The sequence below is a fragment of the Brienomyrus brachyistius genome, chromosome 3, assembly GCF_023856365.1.
Source record: "Brienomyrus brachyistius isolate T26 chromosome 3, BBRACH_0.4, whole genome shotgun sequence".
Lineage (NCBI taxonomy): Eukaryota > Metazoa > Chordata > Actinopteri > Osteoglossiformes > Mormyridae > Brienomyrus > Brienomyrus brachyistius.
In genome coordinates, this window is record NC_064535.1 from 27,609,160 (window position 1) to 27,626,741 (window position 17,582).

A 17,582-nucleotide genomic window follows, 5' to 3' on the forward strand; every position below is an offset into this window, starting at 1 on the left:
TTAGCTACAAAAGGGGGCACCAACTCTATATTAATCCCTATGGAATAGAGTAGATATTGTAAAAGTGCCTGTAGGTGTAATGGCCGCATAGTGTACGTCTTACACTTGTAAAACTTCAAAATATTATATAGCTATTAACAACATTACCTGAAGCTGTAGTAAGTTGTGAAGATGCACCTACAAAATACCAAAATAAAGTTTATCAATAAATATTCTAAATCAAACTTTCTTAGCTTTTAACTGAGAATTTATGATGTAAGTTTCCACCTGCACAGGTAACACCAGCATCCTCCTTGTGGCTGCAGCTCCTCTGCTCCTGAAGAGAGTGAGGACAGTCCCACAGGTGGAGCTCACCACCCCTGCAGTTCACCTCATTCAGCCAAATGGTGCCATTTCCTCGTCCAAAGGCAGAGTTCCCATGAGCCTCCAGTGCTGTCCCACAGCCCAGCTGTCTGCAGACCACCTGGGCGTCTCTCAGGTCCCAGGAGTCGTCACAGACCGTCCCCCAGGAGTCGTCATGCCACAACTCCACCCTCCCTGAGCACTCGCTACTGCCGCCCTGCAGTCTCACAGGGACATGGCCTATGGGGAAGATAAATACATTAAAATCCAAGCTCTACAGCACACAGAGAACATATGTGTGGATGACAGCTCAGCGAGCCACTTTGAAGGAGTTTTCTTTCAAATAAAAAAAAAATACAAAAAAAATTCAAACCGAACTTACGTGAACATAATTCCTGGCTGGCACCAGTGGAACATGACAAGTAGCTACGTGGAATATTTTCCTTCTCCTCACCTTGACAAAGAAAGAATTTTTAGTGATAGATAGATAGACAAAGATAGACAGATAGATAGTAGTAAAGATAGACAAATCAACCTAGCAAATCAATAAAGCATAGATAGGTAATAATAAGTACATAGCCATATAGAAATATATGAAACAAATATAAAAATATACATATTCATATGCATTGTATGTATAATAGGAGTGTAACAGTACATATATGGGTCTTTCGGTTCGGTATGCATATGGACTGTTACACAGTTCTAACATGAAGCTGAAAGCTGTGAATGTGAATAATTTTGGTACAGTATGCCTCCAGTACAGATCAGGTGCAATTAATTTTCTAAATGTTCACCTTAATGGATGTTTATTTTACTTCTTTTTATTTGAGAAAATATCTATTTTGATGTACTTTTAAGTAAATTTTAGTTTTTTATTAGTAGGTTGCAACAGTATTGACAGAAAATTTTATTTAAGAAAATTATAATTTGTTCAGCAAACCACAGCGTAGTAAAGAAAAAAAGAAGCTATTTATATTTTCTTTCTTTTAGCTCTGCTGTACCGAAAACGTATAGAACCGTGACTTCAAAACAAGGTGCGTACTGAACCGTGCTTTTTGTGTGCCATTACACCCCTAATATATATGTATAATTTCAAACACAAAAAACATTGAAAGAAAAAATATTAGATAGGAAATATAAAACCAATTATAATTATGGATATACCTTTACATGTGATTTCAGCCACTTCATCATAATCACATTTATTCTCCCCCCAGGGAGCCGACGGACACTGATACAGTGTGGAGTCATGGGGGCGACACTGGAGCTCGTCAATCCAGTGTGGGGCCCCTTCCAGCCGAGACCATGTACTCTGAACACTGCCACTCTTTCCACAGCTGAGATGCTGGCATATGAGACTAGCTGTGCTTGTATCCATTTTATTGTAGCAAACATTTCCCCAAGTGTTATTGTAGAAAACCTCTAATTGTCCAGAGCAGCCTTTGGCCAGTTTAATCTCCATGAACTCTATATGGAAGTAGATGAAGTGAATAAGTGAAACATATTAGCCAATCTTTGAGATGAAAATGTAAATAAATTGGCATTATGAGTTAACTGGTAAGTCGACTCCTTAAGTTCTTAATAATGGCATATCCAAGAACTGGTTTAAATATTATTGACAGATCATCTTCCCTGTTTAGTAGGATGTTATACATATAACAACTAGGACAAATTGTCTTAGATATAATAGTTTGGATTTATAAATGTCACATTTTTTTCCTGGATGTTCACTTTCCTCACCTGAACACACAACCCCCACATCTTCCGTGTGCTGACAATCATTCTGTCCCCTCGGTGCTGAAGGACAGTCCCACAGAGACGTCTCATTCCCCTCACAGCCCACCTCATCCAGCCAGATGGGTCCAGTTCCTGGTCCAAAGAAGGTGGGCACTGGGTCATTGAGAGCCATCCCACACTGGAGCTGTCTGCAGACCACCTCAGCATCCTTCAGGTCCCAGGAGTCTCCACACACTGTCCCCCAGGAGCCCTGGTGGAGCACCTCCAGCCTCCCTGCACAGCCCCCAGCATCACCCACCAGCCTGAGGGATCTGTGCTCTTCAGAGGAGGAGGAAGGGAGGGAGGATATGAATAAAGTTAAAAAGAACAGAGATGGCATGAGCAATAGGATGGTTATTTTACTTGTATATCTGTATATAACTGAAAATACAGAGCACTCACTGGAACACACCATGGACACCTGTGCACTGGAGCTGCAGCTGAGTCTGTGTGGATCACTGCAGTTCACCAGGTGAGACTCACTCCCAGTGCACTGATACCCTGTCAGACACACATCACTGTCCCCTGTCCCAGACAGGGAGGAACCGTACAGCCTCACTGCAGAGCCACAGCCCAGCTGCCTGCAGACCACAGAGGCCTCCCTGAAGCTCCAGGAGTCCATGAGAACTCTGCTCCAGGTCAGCTGGTAGTAAACCTCCACCTGACCCTCACAGCCACTCTCTCCAGACAGTCGTACTGTCCCATTGAGGGTTGAGAGAGATTTAGACCCTGCAGAAACATCACTAAAGTTCAACAGGTGATGTGACTAATAAGAGACTATATGAACAGCAGTTCCAATGGAGAATATTCTAACAGGTCAATATGAAGATCTGACCAGCAACTTCCCATGATGATCTATGAACATGTCTCCTCTATACCTCTGATGCAATAATAAATCTATCAGGCCTCACCATGACAGATGAGTCCTGCATCCCGTCCATGAGAGCATGCAGCTCGACTCCATGAGGACACAGCACACTGGGAGAGGTGTGTCTCATTCCCCCGGCACTCAAACACATCAGCCCAGATGCGGCCCCTCCCCTCTCCAAACCAGGCCTGTCCTAGCACTGCCACAGCGCTCCCACACTGCAGCTGCCGACAGAGGACACTGGCTGCTCTCATATCCCAGGATGCATCACACACTGTCCCCCACTCACTGAGGTACTGCAGCTCCACCCTCCCGGAGCAGGAGTCAGGGCCGCCCACCAGCCTGGAGTCTCTGTACGCTAAATACAAAACAAGGAGTTAGTAAAACTGTAGGATTATAAGGAACAAATTCAATGCAGAGTATCAGCAAGGGTCATGTCTACACCAAGAAGCACTGGGCTCAATGCAGGGGAACATCTTTGACGGGCTGGTAGGTCACCAGTGAGCCCATGCATGCGGATTCAATACGGGCAACTTGGAGACACACAAACACGAGCAGCTCAAACTTTTATTGGAATAATATGGAAAATGTGTGTGACTTTTTGTTCCTTGATTATATTTCATTTATAGAATATTCTGCACAGAAAGATGTATTTCAGTAAGTTTACTGTACACTGAGGAGGCAGACAGTGTGCTGGGTTAGATCTGAAGTGTTTTTTAATGCTTTAGTACATTTTGCTGTTTTCAGATTAGAATAACTTTTGTTTGCATTTAATAATGTTTGTTCCTTATATCCGGGCTTCCAAAAAGATCCTTGTTTTGAGAGGAATGAATGGGGAAAATCTCTTTGTTGGTAGACAGAGGGTGCTACACTGCAAGAGCTAAGCTAAATGTACAAAGCTGATTTGTTAGGAACCCAAATAAAGAAAAAGTCCCTTCACATCCACCGTAATCTGACTCCTTTTATCCATGGCTTAGGGAAGCATTTATTATTAACAATATATGAGGGTTACACATGTATAAGATCAGAAAGCACTGTGTTTGATTACTCAGTCATCCACCTTCCATACAAGGCTCATACATATGCGTATTAAATTGTATTAGTTTACTATTATTGGTGAAAGCAGGAATTCACCAAAAAATGTGTCTGTTGTACATGTCAATGAACACATTATCCAATAATAAAAGTTACATTTCCTACAAATAGTTGTAACATTGTTCTTACCAGAACACACCAGTGCCACTGCATTTTCATGTGAGCAATTCTGCTTCTTTGAAGGTGGATTCAGGCAGTAGGAAATACTGGTTTCGTTTCCTCTACACTGGATCTCCTCACTCCACATTTGCTCGCTGTCCCCCTTCCCAAACGCAGCCCCCCCCAGCACCTCCACAGGGATCCCACAGCCCAGCTCCCGACACACAACCTCAGCATCCTGCAGGTCAAAGTCAGCATCACACACTGTGCCCCAGGTATCAATCTGCTGCATCTCCACTCTCCCGGAGCACAGGTGTGGACCTTGTACCAGCCTGACTCCACGGTGACCTGGGGTTTAAGAATAACCAGTGATAAGAAGGATATTTACTAAATAAATCATACAACAAATTATCTGTATTTATTTCTGGAATGGGCAATGTTGGTGTGGCGTGGTGTAACCCATAAGTTTGTAATTTTGTGGATATTCCCATGCAAAGAGATCTTGTAAGAATACAAAACTTCTACTATATTGACCATATACAGAAAGTGTAGTAAGTTGCACTGATAATACATATACAATCCACACAAAGCCATAAATAAATGTAACTACTAGTGTCATGTGAGATCATATATTATACCTGTATGAATCATATATGTAAGGGAGAGGGTGATTTTTTAACATTGGATTGTCCAATATTCCAAAATATATAACAGGCACGATATTAACTAAATTTGCTTTTTGGAGTTTTGTCTTGCAACTGAAGAAAAATTTTAGCAGGTAACAGTGGTCTGTGTGTGATAGCATGACCCCCTAATCCATGTCAGGAAGCGCATTTTCAACACTTCCGGTTCTACAAACTACTTTAAAACTGAAAAGTTCCTGGACTTGGCTAAACAGTTCAGATCTTTTTGTGCTTTGACTGGTTTGTTTCCTTGACTGAAAGCCCCATCTAGGAGTTTCACATTAACATTAGTGACAGATGCATGATTATAGGAGACTGACCAATCATTACACAGCAAGAACTCAGTGCTTAAGTCAGATCCAGGTCCTTTTGATTGAAATGGTATTTTACAAATCCCATCCAAAGTGTCCGTCCTGACATGGATCAGGGGGTAACCCTAGTGTGAGACTGTGTGTGTGATAGAGAACAATGCTGGCTGCCAAATGCACAATGAGTAGCTTGCCGAAAACGCTATATAACTAATTTTAATGTAGTTAGTAAAACTAAATCTATTAGACAGAACACAATATAGTAAACGTTTAAAATACACACAAGAGAATGAGTAAATGCAACGTGAACTACGATAAGTAAACGTGTGTCTAAATAAACTCGCATGTAGCAAAGTAAACGAGCTGCATAAGCACAACAAACCAAGAGTTTGCATATATAATGCTGTGTTTTTATACGCAATGCAGAATGCAGGTCAAACACTTGAAAGATCAGTCGGGATGTACAGAATACGCTCTACTATTCTTGCGCACTCATGCAGTTACTTGTGTTGGGAGAGGAGAACTATCTGCATTTAATGGTTATGTGGGAGGAACCGTTTGTGTGGCAGCCAGTGAGTGTCACTGTTTTCTTGAAACCCAGTGAAAAACCGCTAAGAAACCCAGAATCACATGACAATCAGCTTCGGAGAGAACATGGTATCTGTACCGGATACTTGTTTCAACCAGGTATTTGGCTTCTCCCCAATATATTTTATACATTGCAAATCTGAAGAAGAATGCCATGTATCACGACATGTATTATACAAGCATGTTATGAAAAAGCACAATTACACAGAAACACTTTTGAAACATTATAAGTTATGAATTATGTATGTGTGGTACTGTACTTCAACCTTTAAAGCAATAGGTATCAAAGACATAATACTGAATTAACCAGAATAGGTGATGATTCATTTTTGCCAGTATTTCACATTAAGAGAACTAGGTAGTTGTGGAAATAGTTACTTGTGTCTCACCTGTGCAGATGACTCCAGCATCATGTTCATGAGCACAGTTATGTTTGCCCCAGCCTTCTGATCTACACTCTTTCAGCGTTGACTCTGATCCAACACAGGACACCTCATCCATCCAGATGGACCCCGTTCCAGGCCCAAAGTCACCATACTGTTGTACCATTGCAGCCTCCCCACAGAGTAGCTCTCTACACACCACTGTAGCATCAATCTTATCCCAGCCATCACCACACACTGTGCCCCACTGTCGTTGATAAAGAACCTCCACCCTCCCAGCACAGGGACTGCTTCCGTTCACCAGCCTCACACCATCACTGTCTGAAAGCAAAGGAGAACCATTTGTTTTAATGTTTTTGCAGTTATTTTTAAAGAATGTATAAATATGTTATACGATTAGAAGTAATTACTTTCAACTAAGAAATAAATGATGTCAAACACAAAGGTCACAGAAACACACATCCACTGCATCCTGTTTTAGTTATTAATTTTATTGTAACATAACTGTATCCTGCTGATCACATTTAAAATTTGTTCTGAAACCAAAGAATGTGCTTAAGACAAAACAAAGTTTCTATAAAAGGCTTCTTTAATTCCACAATGCAGTCATCATCATTTTTGCAACTTCCTAGCTAGTAGCTACAATCAGCAAACATATAACATCACTGATTTTAAATATGCCCCAATAACTTAATTTAAGCTTGTAGCTACCTGCGTTTAATGTGTTTAGTCAGAAGGTGGCGTGGGACTCAGAAGGTGAAGACTCCTATGTCTGAAAAAATGCTGGTTTGTTTCTGCCCCCAGCAGATAAATCACAAAACCATTAAGCTCTTGTGGGGGTGACTAGAGATAATTGGTGAACATGGTCAGTTGTTAAACAAATGTCACATCAAAGTGAATTTTGCACATATGCAATAACTTCTTATCGCATTTAAAGGGACTGATTTCTTGTCCTTTAATTGTGTTAAAGGTATGTTCGGCAACTGATCTAGGCTTGGACGTTAAAGCAATATAATCTACCATGGTACTTTGGGTATATTTATTTTTGAGCATTAAACAGCAAAATTTATCATGGGGACCCCTGGTGGGCAAATTTTATTGTCAAGATTTCAAAATACCAGAAGATAGTTGCATTTGAAAATACCATAAACTTACAGAATAATTTCTGGATGGTATAACGGTATGAAAAATTAGAATCCATGCAAGCCTAAACTGAACACTGACTGACTGTGATTTACTGGAGACCAATGATTGTGATGTGTAAGAATTAGAATTTTGGACACAGGGATTAATAAAGTACAACAATAATATTTATTTTAGAACCTTGCGTATCTAGCTGAATAGTAATTGCTACATAAAGCAAATTTTGGCTGGACACTAGACCAGTCATTGCCTCTCAGTAAACTGAGTTGTGTGGCATTAGCCTGCATGTTAATTTTCGCGTTTCCTTTCAAATGTTGATAGGCATTGAAAGTCATGCTATATGCATCCCTCAGTGTGATTCTTTTGCTGAATGTCTTATACAGAAACTCATTATGGTTTATGTTACAAACAGGATAACTGCTGACTTGACAGAAATGATGGTGGCATGAGAAGGTTTACGCACAATGTTTGAAAAATACTGAAGTTAATGTATAAGAAATCAGAGACGCTAAAACTACATACAAAATGCAGACTTGCTAAGGACTCTGGAAGTTTGTTTGAGTCTTAAGTGTTCGAGTCCAAGTCAAGACCGACTGAAAATTCACCTGAGTTCATGTGTGAACTCAAGACTGGACTCAATTCCGAGTCCACCATACCTCTGGAAGCACCCGGTATTAAGCAAAAAAGTAAAATATAACCAGGTGTCAAGAATAAAGATTAAACCTTTAGTATATAACATTTTTGAAGCTATACCACAAATCACAGAATGATATCTGACAAATAATTTTTGTTTTTGTAAGTTAAATCACTCATTTACCATCACAGGTGATTTCAGCCACTTCCCCATCATGGCACACATTCCCTCCCCAGGGAGCAGATGGACACTGCCACAGTGTGGAGTCATGGGGGCGACACTGGAGCTCGTCAAGCCAGTGTGGGGCCCCTTCCAGCCGAGACCTGCTTTTCGAAACAGTGCCGCTCTTTCCACAGCTGAGATGCTGGCATATGAGACTAGCTGTGCTTGTATCCATTTTATTGTAGCAAACATTTCCCCAAGTGTTATTGTAGAAAACCTCTAATTGTCCAGAGCAGCCTCCTGCCAGTCTGATATCTTTAAATTCTACAAGAAAACGGGAGATTAAAATATATACAATAATTATGTGCAGATTTAATAATGAGAAGGTCAGTATTAGTGATCCTGCTATCTTTCCCAAAGATACATCCATCATGTTTAAGGACTTTACCAGTACAGGGACACGGTGAGCCCTAATCGTATCCCAGAACACACAGGGCAGAGGACACCCTGGACAGGATACCAGTATATTACAGGACAAACACTCATTAGAGGAAATTTACAAACATCAATTCACCTAGACATTCATTTTGCTACTGTAGGGTGAAACTGGAATGTAGTGTTGTAGTCAAGGCCACCTAAACCAAGACCAAGACATTGCTGAGACCGGAGGGTATCAAGACCAAGACACTACTGAGACTATAGGGTACCAAGATCAAGACCAAGACACACTAAGGCAAGACCAAGACCAAGGCTGGTCGAGACCAAGACCATGGCTGGTCGAGACAAAGACCAAGAGCGAAAACAGACTTGGGCTAGAATCGACTTCACATTACTCAGATCAACTGTAGAGAAAAAAAGGCATTGCTGTAAAGTGTCTTTACACATTAAATCAAATTCATGTTATCTTTTCAATTATTTTGTCCATATGTCTCTCATTTAAAATCTCCCAGATTTGTCATAGTTTAGAAAGCCTGATGGAAAGTAATATTCTCAGCAATCCTCTCCTGTAACCAGGGGCGCTGTAAAGGGGGGGTAAACGATGACGATTCTCGGGGCCCATGACTGAGAGGGGGCCCAGAAAAGCCCCCAATAAACTGTGTTGGGGGCCCTGTCAAGATTCTTTTCATAGGGCCAAAAATCCTTAGCAGCGCCCCTGCCTGTAACTATTTTATCAGACCTCGTCAAGGGAAAGAGATGGGATGTACCAGAAAGATGTTCATATTAAGTCTCTTATACCAGGGACAGAGGCCTCGGGTAAGCTATGAATATGGCTATGTAATGATCCCTTGCTTTGAATTGAAGAGAATGAGCCTCCAGATTGACTTGCACCTCCAAGACCGTGCTTTATAATGAATGTAAAATGCCCAATTTATTTGAATTATAACTATGCTATAGACTATAGACTTAATAGATAAACTAGAATTGTCCCACTGTAATCTTTACACTTCAATATCAACATCACTAAAATTACTTACCATATAGTATAGAACAAATGCTTGCTCAACACAATGCACATAGACAGATGCTATATAAAATCAATGTTGATTTATTATGTCAAATAACACCATTGTAATAATTAAACAATATACCCACACAGTAGTCTCCATCATCCAAAATAGATGCATCTGACTGGTTGCACATAATAAATAATGATACTATTCTGTGAGGATTCGCTGTTCTCTTTTTTTCCCCATCCCATCAAGAACGCTATGTCCGAGACCAAGACAAGACTGAGATCAAATAGAGTCGAGACCAAGACAAGACTGAGACCACAAAAAATTGGTCTCGAGACCAAGACCGGTCTCGAGATGTACAGCACTACTGGAATGTCTAGAAGGCATCCATATGAGCAAAGGGTGAAGTGCAAACTCCAGATACAGAGGCAGCAGCCTCTGTGTAATACAGCTGACAAGTGAGTCACCAGGACACCCAGTTAAATTATGGTTATTGCAAATCTAAAGCATCCTGAAAATTCATTAGTGGACATCACACAGCCTTACCTGAACACAACACAGCAACATCTGCATTTTGTCCACAATCATTCTGTCCCCTCGGTGCTGAAGGACAGTCCCACAGAGACGTCTCATTCCCCTCACAGTCCACCTCATCCAGCCAGATGGGTCCAGTTCCTGGTCCAAAGAAGGTGGGCACTGGGTCACGGAGAGGCGTCCCACACTGGAGCTGTCTGCATACCACCTCAGCATCCTTCAGGTCCCAGGAGTCTCCACACACTGTCCCCCAGGAGCCCTGGTGGAGCACCTCCAGCCTCCCTGCACAGCCCCCAGCATCACCCACCAGCCTGAGGGATCTGTGCTCTTCAGAGGACGAAGATGGGAGGGAGGATATGAATAAAGATAAAAAGAACAGAGATGGCATGAGCAATAGGATGATCGTTTTACTTGTATATCTGTATATAACTGAAAATACAGAGCACTCACTGGAACACACCATGGACACCTGTGCACTGGAGCTGCAGCTGAGTCTGTGTGGATCACTGCAGTTCACCAGGTGAGACTCACTCCCAGTGCACTGATACCCTGTCAGACACACATCACTGTCCCCTGTCCCAGACAGGGAGGAGCTGTACAGCCTCACTGCAGAGCCACAGCCCAGCTGCCTGCAGACCACAGAGGCCTCCCTGAAGCTCCAGGAGTCCATGAGAACTCTGCTCCAGGTCGGCTGGTAGTAAACCTCCACCTGACCCTCACAGCCACTCTCTCCAGACAGTCGTACTGTCCCATCGAGGGCTGAGAGAGATTTAGACCCTGCAGAAACATCACTAAAGTTCAACAGGTGATGTGACTAATAACAGACTATATGAACAGCACAAATGGAGCATATTCTAACAAGTTTACATGTGAAAATATACCTCTAATGAAATAATAAGTCCATGAGTCCTCACCCCGACAGATGACTCCTGCATCCCGTCCATGAGAGCATGCAGCTCGACTCCATGAGGACACAGCACACTGGGAGAGGTGTGTCTCATTCCCCTGGCACTCAAACACATCAGCCCAGATGCGGCCCCTCCCCTCTCCAAACCAGGCATGTCCTGGCACTGCCACAGCGCCCCCACACTGCAGCTGCCGACAGAGGACACTGGCTGCTCTCATATCCCAGGATGCATCACACACTGTCCCCCACTCACTGAGGTACTGCAGCTCCACCCTCCCGGAGCAGGAGTCAGGGCCGCCCACCAGCCTGGAGTCTGTGTACCCTGTGAACAGCACAGGGGGGTTAGCATCTGTATTTTAACTACAGGATTATAAGACGCAAAATGTCTATCCATCAGTTTTCTATAATCATTTATCCAGTACATCAGTTTGCAGCCAACATATGGAATGAGGCAGGGGCACATCATTGTCGAGATGCGTCATAAAATATTATAAAACACGGGTATTGTAGAGACACCAGGAAGGTAAAAATATTTTGAACAACAATGAAAATAAAGTATTTAAGTAAATATCTTTTCTGGTATAGCTTGTTTATCCATCCATCCATTTTCCCCCTGTCCTATTGTGGATTGTGGGGGGGGGGGGGGGGGGGGGGGGGGGGGGTCTGGAGCCTATCCAGGAAGCTACGGGCACAAAGCAGGGAACAACCCTGGATGGGGAGCCAACCTATCTAGCTTGTATATTCTTAAATAATATGCTGGACGTGATACTGTACCTTGATACACAAGGCAGTGTTACTTACAGAAGGTAGCTGAGCACTGTGCCTCATTCAATATCTCTAAATTTTCAGTAGCACAAGTTATGTTCTATAACTAGTAATGCTGCTCTTACCAGAACACACCAGTCCTGCTGCATTTTCTTCTGAGCAGCTCTGCTTCTTTGTGGGTGATTTTGGGCAGAAGTAAATATGTGATTCATGTCCTCTGCACTGGATCTCCTCTGCCCACATATTTCTGCCCCCCTTCCCAAATGCAGCCCCCCCCAGCACCTCCACAGGGATCCCACAGCCCAGCTGCCGACACACAACCTCTGCATCCTGCAGGTCAAAGTCAGCATCACACACTGTGCCCCAGGTATCTCCATGCTTCATCTCTACTCTCCCGGAGCACAGGTGTGGACCTTGTGCCAGTCTGACGTCACGGTGATCTGTGCAGTTTACAGAAGGAAAAAGAGGCAATAGTTTATTAACATTGTCTATTATTTAATTTACAATTATTTATTCCAGTGTATATTTAAACGGTAAAATATCTTGTTACTATTGTAGATACTGGTCTGCAGTTTAGATTCTGTACCATATTAAGTATAAGAAGGTTAATGTTTTACAAGACCTTTTGTTTTAAGGCAGAGAAACTGCAATTCTAAATAATAAGAAATATATGGCTTCTTAACTCTCTGTGTCTAACCTGAGCAGACGACTCCAGCATCCTCAGCATGATCACAGTCATTAACTCCCCATCCTTCATGTGTACAGTCCATCAGTGTCGACTCTGACCCTGTACAGGATACCTCATCCATCCATATTTCCCCTTTTCCTGCTCCAAAGTGACTGCCATCTTGTTTTTGTGCTGCTCCTCCACATAGCATCTCTCTACACACCACTGCAACATCCTCCATATCCCAGTCATCATCACACACTGTGCCCCACTCTCCTGCATGAAGAACCTCCACTCTCCCAGCACAGGGGCTGCCTCCATTCAGCAGCCTCACGTTACCCCCACCTAGAAGGACAGCAGAGTTACTATTAAGTCCTGTTTGGTAATTTTACTGAAGGTATAATCATGTGCCGAATACTACAAATGAGATTAAAGATAAATAGATGATCTTACCATGTTGTAAAAATCTAATATAATGTTTTACAACCAGCTATTAAGATGCTACTAAGGATTTGTGTAAGAGGCTATTAGGGTCTGTATGGGATACAGAACCATGTATGACAGTGCTTTTCCTTTTAAAGGTCAAAAGGGCAGGGAAATGGTCATGATCACTTATCCAGTACAGGGTGACAATGAGCCTGGAGTCCATGAAGCTCAGGGCACAACAGCAGGGATACCACTGCAAGACACACTTTCTCCCCCATGATCACACACTGGGGCTGTTTAGAGGAACCAGTTCAGGTAACTTTGACTGGGGCACTCGGAGGGACCACTTAGATACACGGAGAGAGCTTGTGACACAGGAGAATAGGAAGAGGAAGTCAGCGTGGATGTTTGGGGGCTGGATGGAGAATCAGGCATATCCATGAAGAATACAGGCTTCCAACTTTAAATTTTACTGTTGGTTGTTTAGTGGATTATATGTATATTATTTATTTCTCTTTCAGCAAAAAAAAAAATTCAAGTGGTCCCCTGAGCGGAAGACCTAGCGAGTTTGAGATCGCCAGCTCACATGTTTAATCTATAGGACAGCCTTTGTCCTATAACATTTTTCATTTCTCATCTCTGTTATCCAATCAATTCATTTTACACATATCTTACAAAATACATTATTCATGTTAAGAAACCGCTCAATATTTTTAAAAATCTACATCTTTAAATCTTGTTTAATCCTGGTTCTGCTGGCAGAAGGTTACACTGTGAGGCAGGCTGCTTCCAGGCTCAAAATTTTAAGGCAGCAGTACAGAAGAATGAGGTGAAATTGGAGACACTGGCAATAACTAAAAACCAGCCAGGTAGAGGGCAGAGGCAACTTTCTAATGGCGGAGATGATCGTCAACTTACCCAAGAGCACACCCATAAAAGGAGAAATGAGTGACACTAACAATTTTGCCGTGGTCTTGTGATTTTATCCAGAGCTGTATATCAAACATAATGCAATAGTATGTTTTCTTTGTAGTGATCGTCACCCTAAGGAATGATACCGTGACTAACAGCTGATATGATTAAGATCGTTTTTATTTAGCGTTTAATATTTTTGCCCTTGTCTTGAAATGCATTTTCTACAACAGTATATCATAAAAGTATCTACAATGAAACTTCCATTCATGAGACTTTCAAAGAATAACATTTGGATTTTTTGGAAATATATCCGATCATAAATATATTAATGTAAAAGCATATTAAAGATATTAATCGGCCTCACAAATCACTGAAGAGGATTCACCATCCAACAGGACCAAGTGCACAGAGCTAAAGTGAGTTTAGAATATAAAAAATTTGGAGTTGAGTTTTGGAGAAAATCTCAGTCCTTCTGTCAACAATCTGACGCAAACCACCTAAGAATGTAAAAGTCAAAGAGAACCACTGTACAAAGCTGGCCGATACATTCACCACTAAGATCTGGATCTCTTATCACACAAGACAAGGTCTACTTACTGAAGTATCCATGAGTAAGGTTTAAATACTATTAAAAGCCATTTTGATATTCTTTAAAATATCAGTTCACAAGAAACCCAATATTTTTAAACACAATTTATTTTTCACAGAAAAAAACTGCAGTCAAATATGTAACTCGTCTGACATTTTAGTATCACACCTACTGTGCATGTAATTTTACAAAGAGTGACATATTTGGAATTAAACATTTTTTTAGTTATTTAAAATATTTATATTTAACTATAAGACTATAAGAAAAGCACATTTTGCAGTCTGCGTGTATCTATATTTTTTGCCAAGTTCCTCAGGTGGAGAAGGACAAATTAATCAACGTATATTTTAATGACATGGTTTTATTTATTTATTATTTTATTTATTATATAGCCTGTATTTTTTAATACTAGTTATTTGCCAGCGAAAAGGTGAGTCCTGAAAAAGGCTGAAACTTATTAAATTCAGCAACATGAACATAAATTCTTTCCATTCTAACTATGATTCCTGCCAGATAAATTGAAATGATTGAACGTTTTACTCGAGTCTCATTATCAATTAAAATGCAAAAATGTTTTAATAATATGGCAAAAATTTTAAGAATGAAAATAAAGTTTGCAAAAAGTTTTATACATTCATTTTTTTTTTTAAGTTGCAGGTCATTTTTACCCTGTATATCCAAAGCAAAATGATTCCACTAATTTGCCCTAATTATGACATACATTAACTACACAGCATAACTTAGTATGTTTTTAGATAAAATGTCATTTGAGTAAAAAAAAAGAATAAAATCCCCATTTAACAAGCATGAAGCTAATTTTATATAACACTCTACAATTTTATTACTTTTTTGTATTGTAGTTTGGAAGGATTATTCTATCTATGTCTTAACTGGATCTGACCCCCTGACCAAGTGGACCACAGGAGCAAACGTAGAGCACAGTACTTACTGGCTGTGGTGAGCAGGACCAGGAAGGGGAGAGAGATGATGACCTGGGACACTTCCATCTTCATGGTGTGACACCAACAGTCCTCAAACCTGAGACCTCGATCCTCTTTGAGCTTTCACGGTAAGGGAGCGAATTTGTATTTAACCCCCCCGGGGAGACCACACCCCGTCCACCAATCACACTCAGTACTGCCTTATGAGAGAGATTACAGGAACTCATCAAACGGTACAATAACAAATCAGAAGATGTTTTCATCATGTTCTCCATATATACACAGGGTGTCTGCAGGGACTCCGCCTTCCAGCATTAGATACATGTTCAGTATATAACTGACTGGGGCGGCGTGAAATGAAATCGAAACACTCAGCCTCTATCTGAAGCTCTGCCAGGACGTTTTAGAATGAAACGCTTGTGAACAGGACCGTGTGTTTGCTTGCCTGAACGTCTATAACCGTCACCAGCCCTGGATGCAGAGATGAAGAACAGGGTCCTCCAAACTGACCTGAGCTTCTCAAATGTGCAACAGTAATTTAATAGTTTTTTCTTAGAACTGGAATCCCATATATAACAAACATGCTAAATGGTAATCAAGTGTGCTTTGTGATATATTGTCAGATGAGTCTAATGACAACAAATAAAATGTAAAAATCCACATAAATTTAATATTTTATTAAATTTATTTTAAAATACAAAATAATAGTTGCACTGAGACAGAGGTTCCACCCCGTCCCAGCTGATGATTTTTAAAAATACATGTTAAATTATATTATATTGTAAAAAATAATGAATGAAACCAAGAACAAAATTAGAGATTTTTCATATAATTTTTTTATTCCTTTAAAATATGGTTATGACAGTATTGTGAGATTTCAAATTATATTTGAAACTTTGTTTACCTTATTTTACTTGCTATAGTTTAAACTTACTCAAATGATACTGCTCTAATCATGTTTCACCTGGAATAGTAAAATTACAAAAACTAGGGTGACAAAAAAATGTAAACAAATATTAATGTCATAGCCTGCAGTTTTTAATCATTTGAAGGTTAATTTATCTAGGCTCACTGTTAAAAACAGCAGGGAAATAGAGAAAGAGATACGTCACAGCAGCAGTAACATCATTAGGCTGGTGGCAGCAGATGTGATTCACAGGAACCTTCAAACACGTCTCAGCAGAAGCTCCCTCACACCGGACCGCCGGTCTCTAAGAGACCCATTACACGACACCACTACAGAACCTCTTACGGCATGGAAGCTCCTCCACCCACAGCATCACAGTCAGCCTGGTCAGGTGTGGGTGACCTACTGGGTTGCATCAGAAGATACATTGTAGCATCAGCAGTCACCATGACAATGGGATTCAGTACAATTTTTTTTTTCTTCTATAATTTAATATTTTAAAATAAATCGCCATCCTCATAATATCCACATAGATCATGGGGTTCCTAATGTTTCTTCTGGTCTGGAGATTTATTTTCAGGACCTGAAATGTCCACCTCTGCTCATGATCCCCAAAATAATCCCATTTTGCCATTTGGGGGGGGGGGGGGGGGCTCAATAGAATTTGGGGAGGGGGTGTCCCTGGATTTAACCCAATGACCAGTTAAGGTAAATTAGTGGGTAAACTACTGCATCACAATACTCCAAGTTCTTACTAGATACACTTACAATTACAGTAACTATAAAACAGACACTCTTATCATTCTTTGTCTTCTCCTGAGAAACAGCAGTGTTCGCCTGAACAGTGTCACCTGACAAACCCTCAGAGATCCTGGTCACAGTCAAAGCGGCCTGGTTTTATTTCAGCGCGTTTCCCTGAGACAGAGACACAGGGACTAAGACATCAAGCTGCATGTCCACTGCAGACAAACACGGACCACAACATGCTCCAAAAATCAGTACCCATTTCACATTTTTGTAGATGACTCTTGTACTTTGTAATTTATTCTATTTGGGAAATAAATTCCAACTAACAATATATCAACAATGGATCAATCCCACCAAATAAAGAAAGAATTTACAAACTGCTTGGTTGAAGCCACAGTTTCCTTTACATTGTCTCTCTTCATTATCTCCAGCAGGCAGATTCAGAAACACAAGCTCAGCGTGGCCATTATACATCAGCAGTATGTGGCACAGAAAGCAAATGCTCCATTACAGTTGTTAGACAATTAGAAAATATTAAAGGATGTGGTTCTAAGTCATAGACAAATTTAACATGGGAACAGGGGATGATTGTTGCATGGCGGTAACTCACCAGAAAGACTACAAGCATATTCCGTATGTGGATAAC

The 17,582-nt window shown here is 41.0% G+C and overlaps 1 protein-coding gene across 1 annotated transcript; it reads right to left on the bottom strand.

Moving 5' to 3' along the window:
* Positions 1-229: 229 nt before the first annotated feature.
* LOC125738656 (deleted in malignant brain tumors 1 protein-like) lies at positions 230-15,367 on the bottom strand. The gene is given in 15 exon segments (XM_049007838.1): positions 230-616; positions 725-741; positions 1,516-1,812; positions 2,086-2,400; positions 2,524-2,850; positions 3,033-3,347; positions 4,214-4,531; positions 6,152-6,472; positions 8,106-8,408; positions 10,085-10,399; positions 10,517-10,849; positions 10,987-11,301; positions 11,870-12,168; positions 12,420-12,756; positions 15,291-15,367. Coding segments are annotated over 15 exon segments (4,263 nt in total). The 5' UTR covers positions 15,355-15,367.
* Between the last annotated feature and the right edge of the window lie 2,215 nt (positions 15,368-17,582).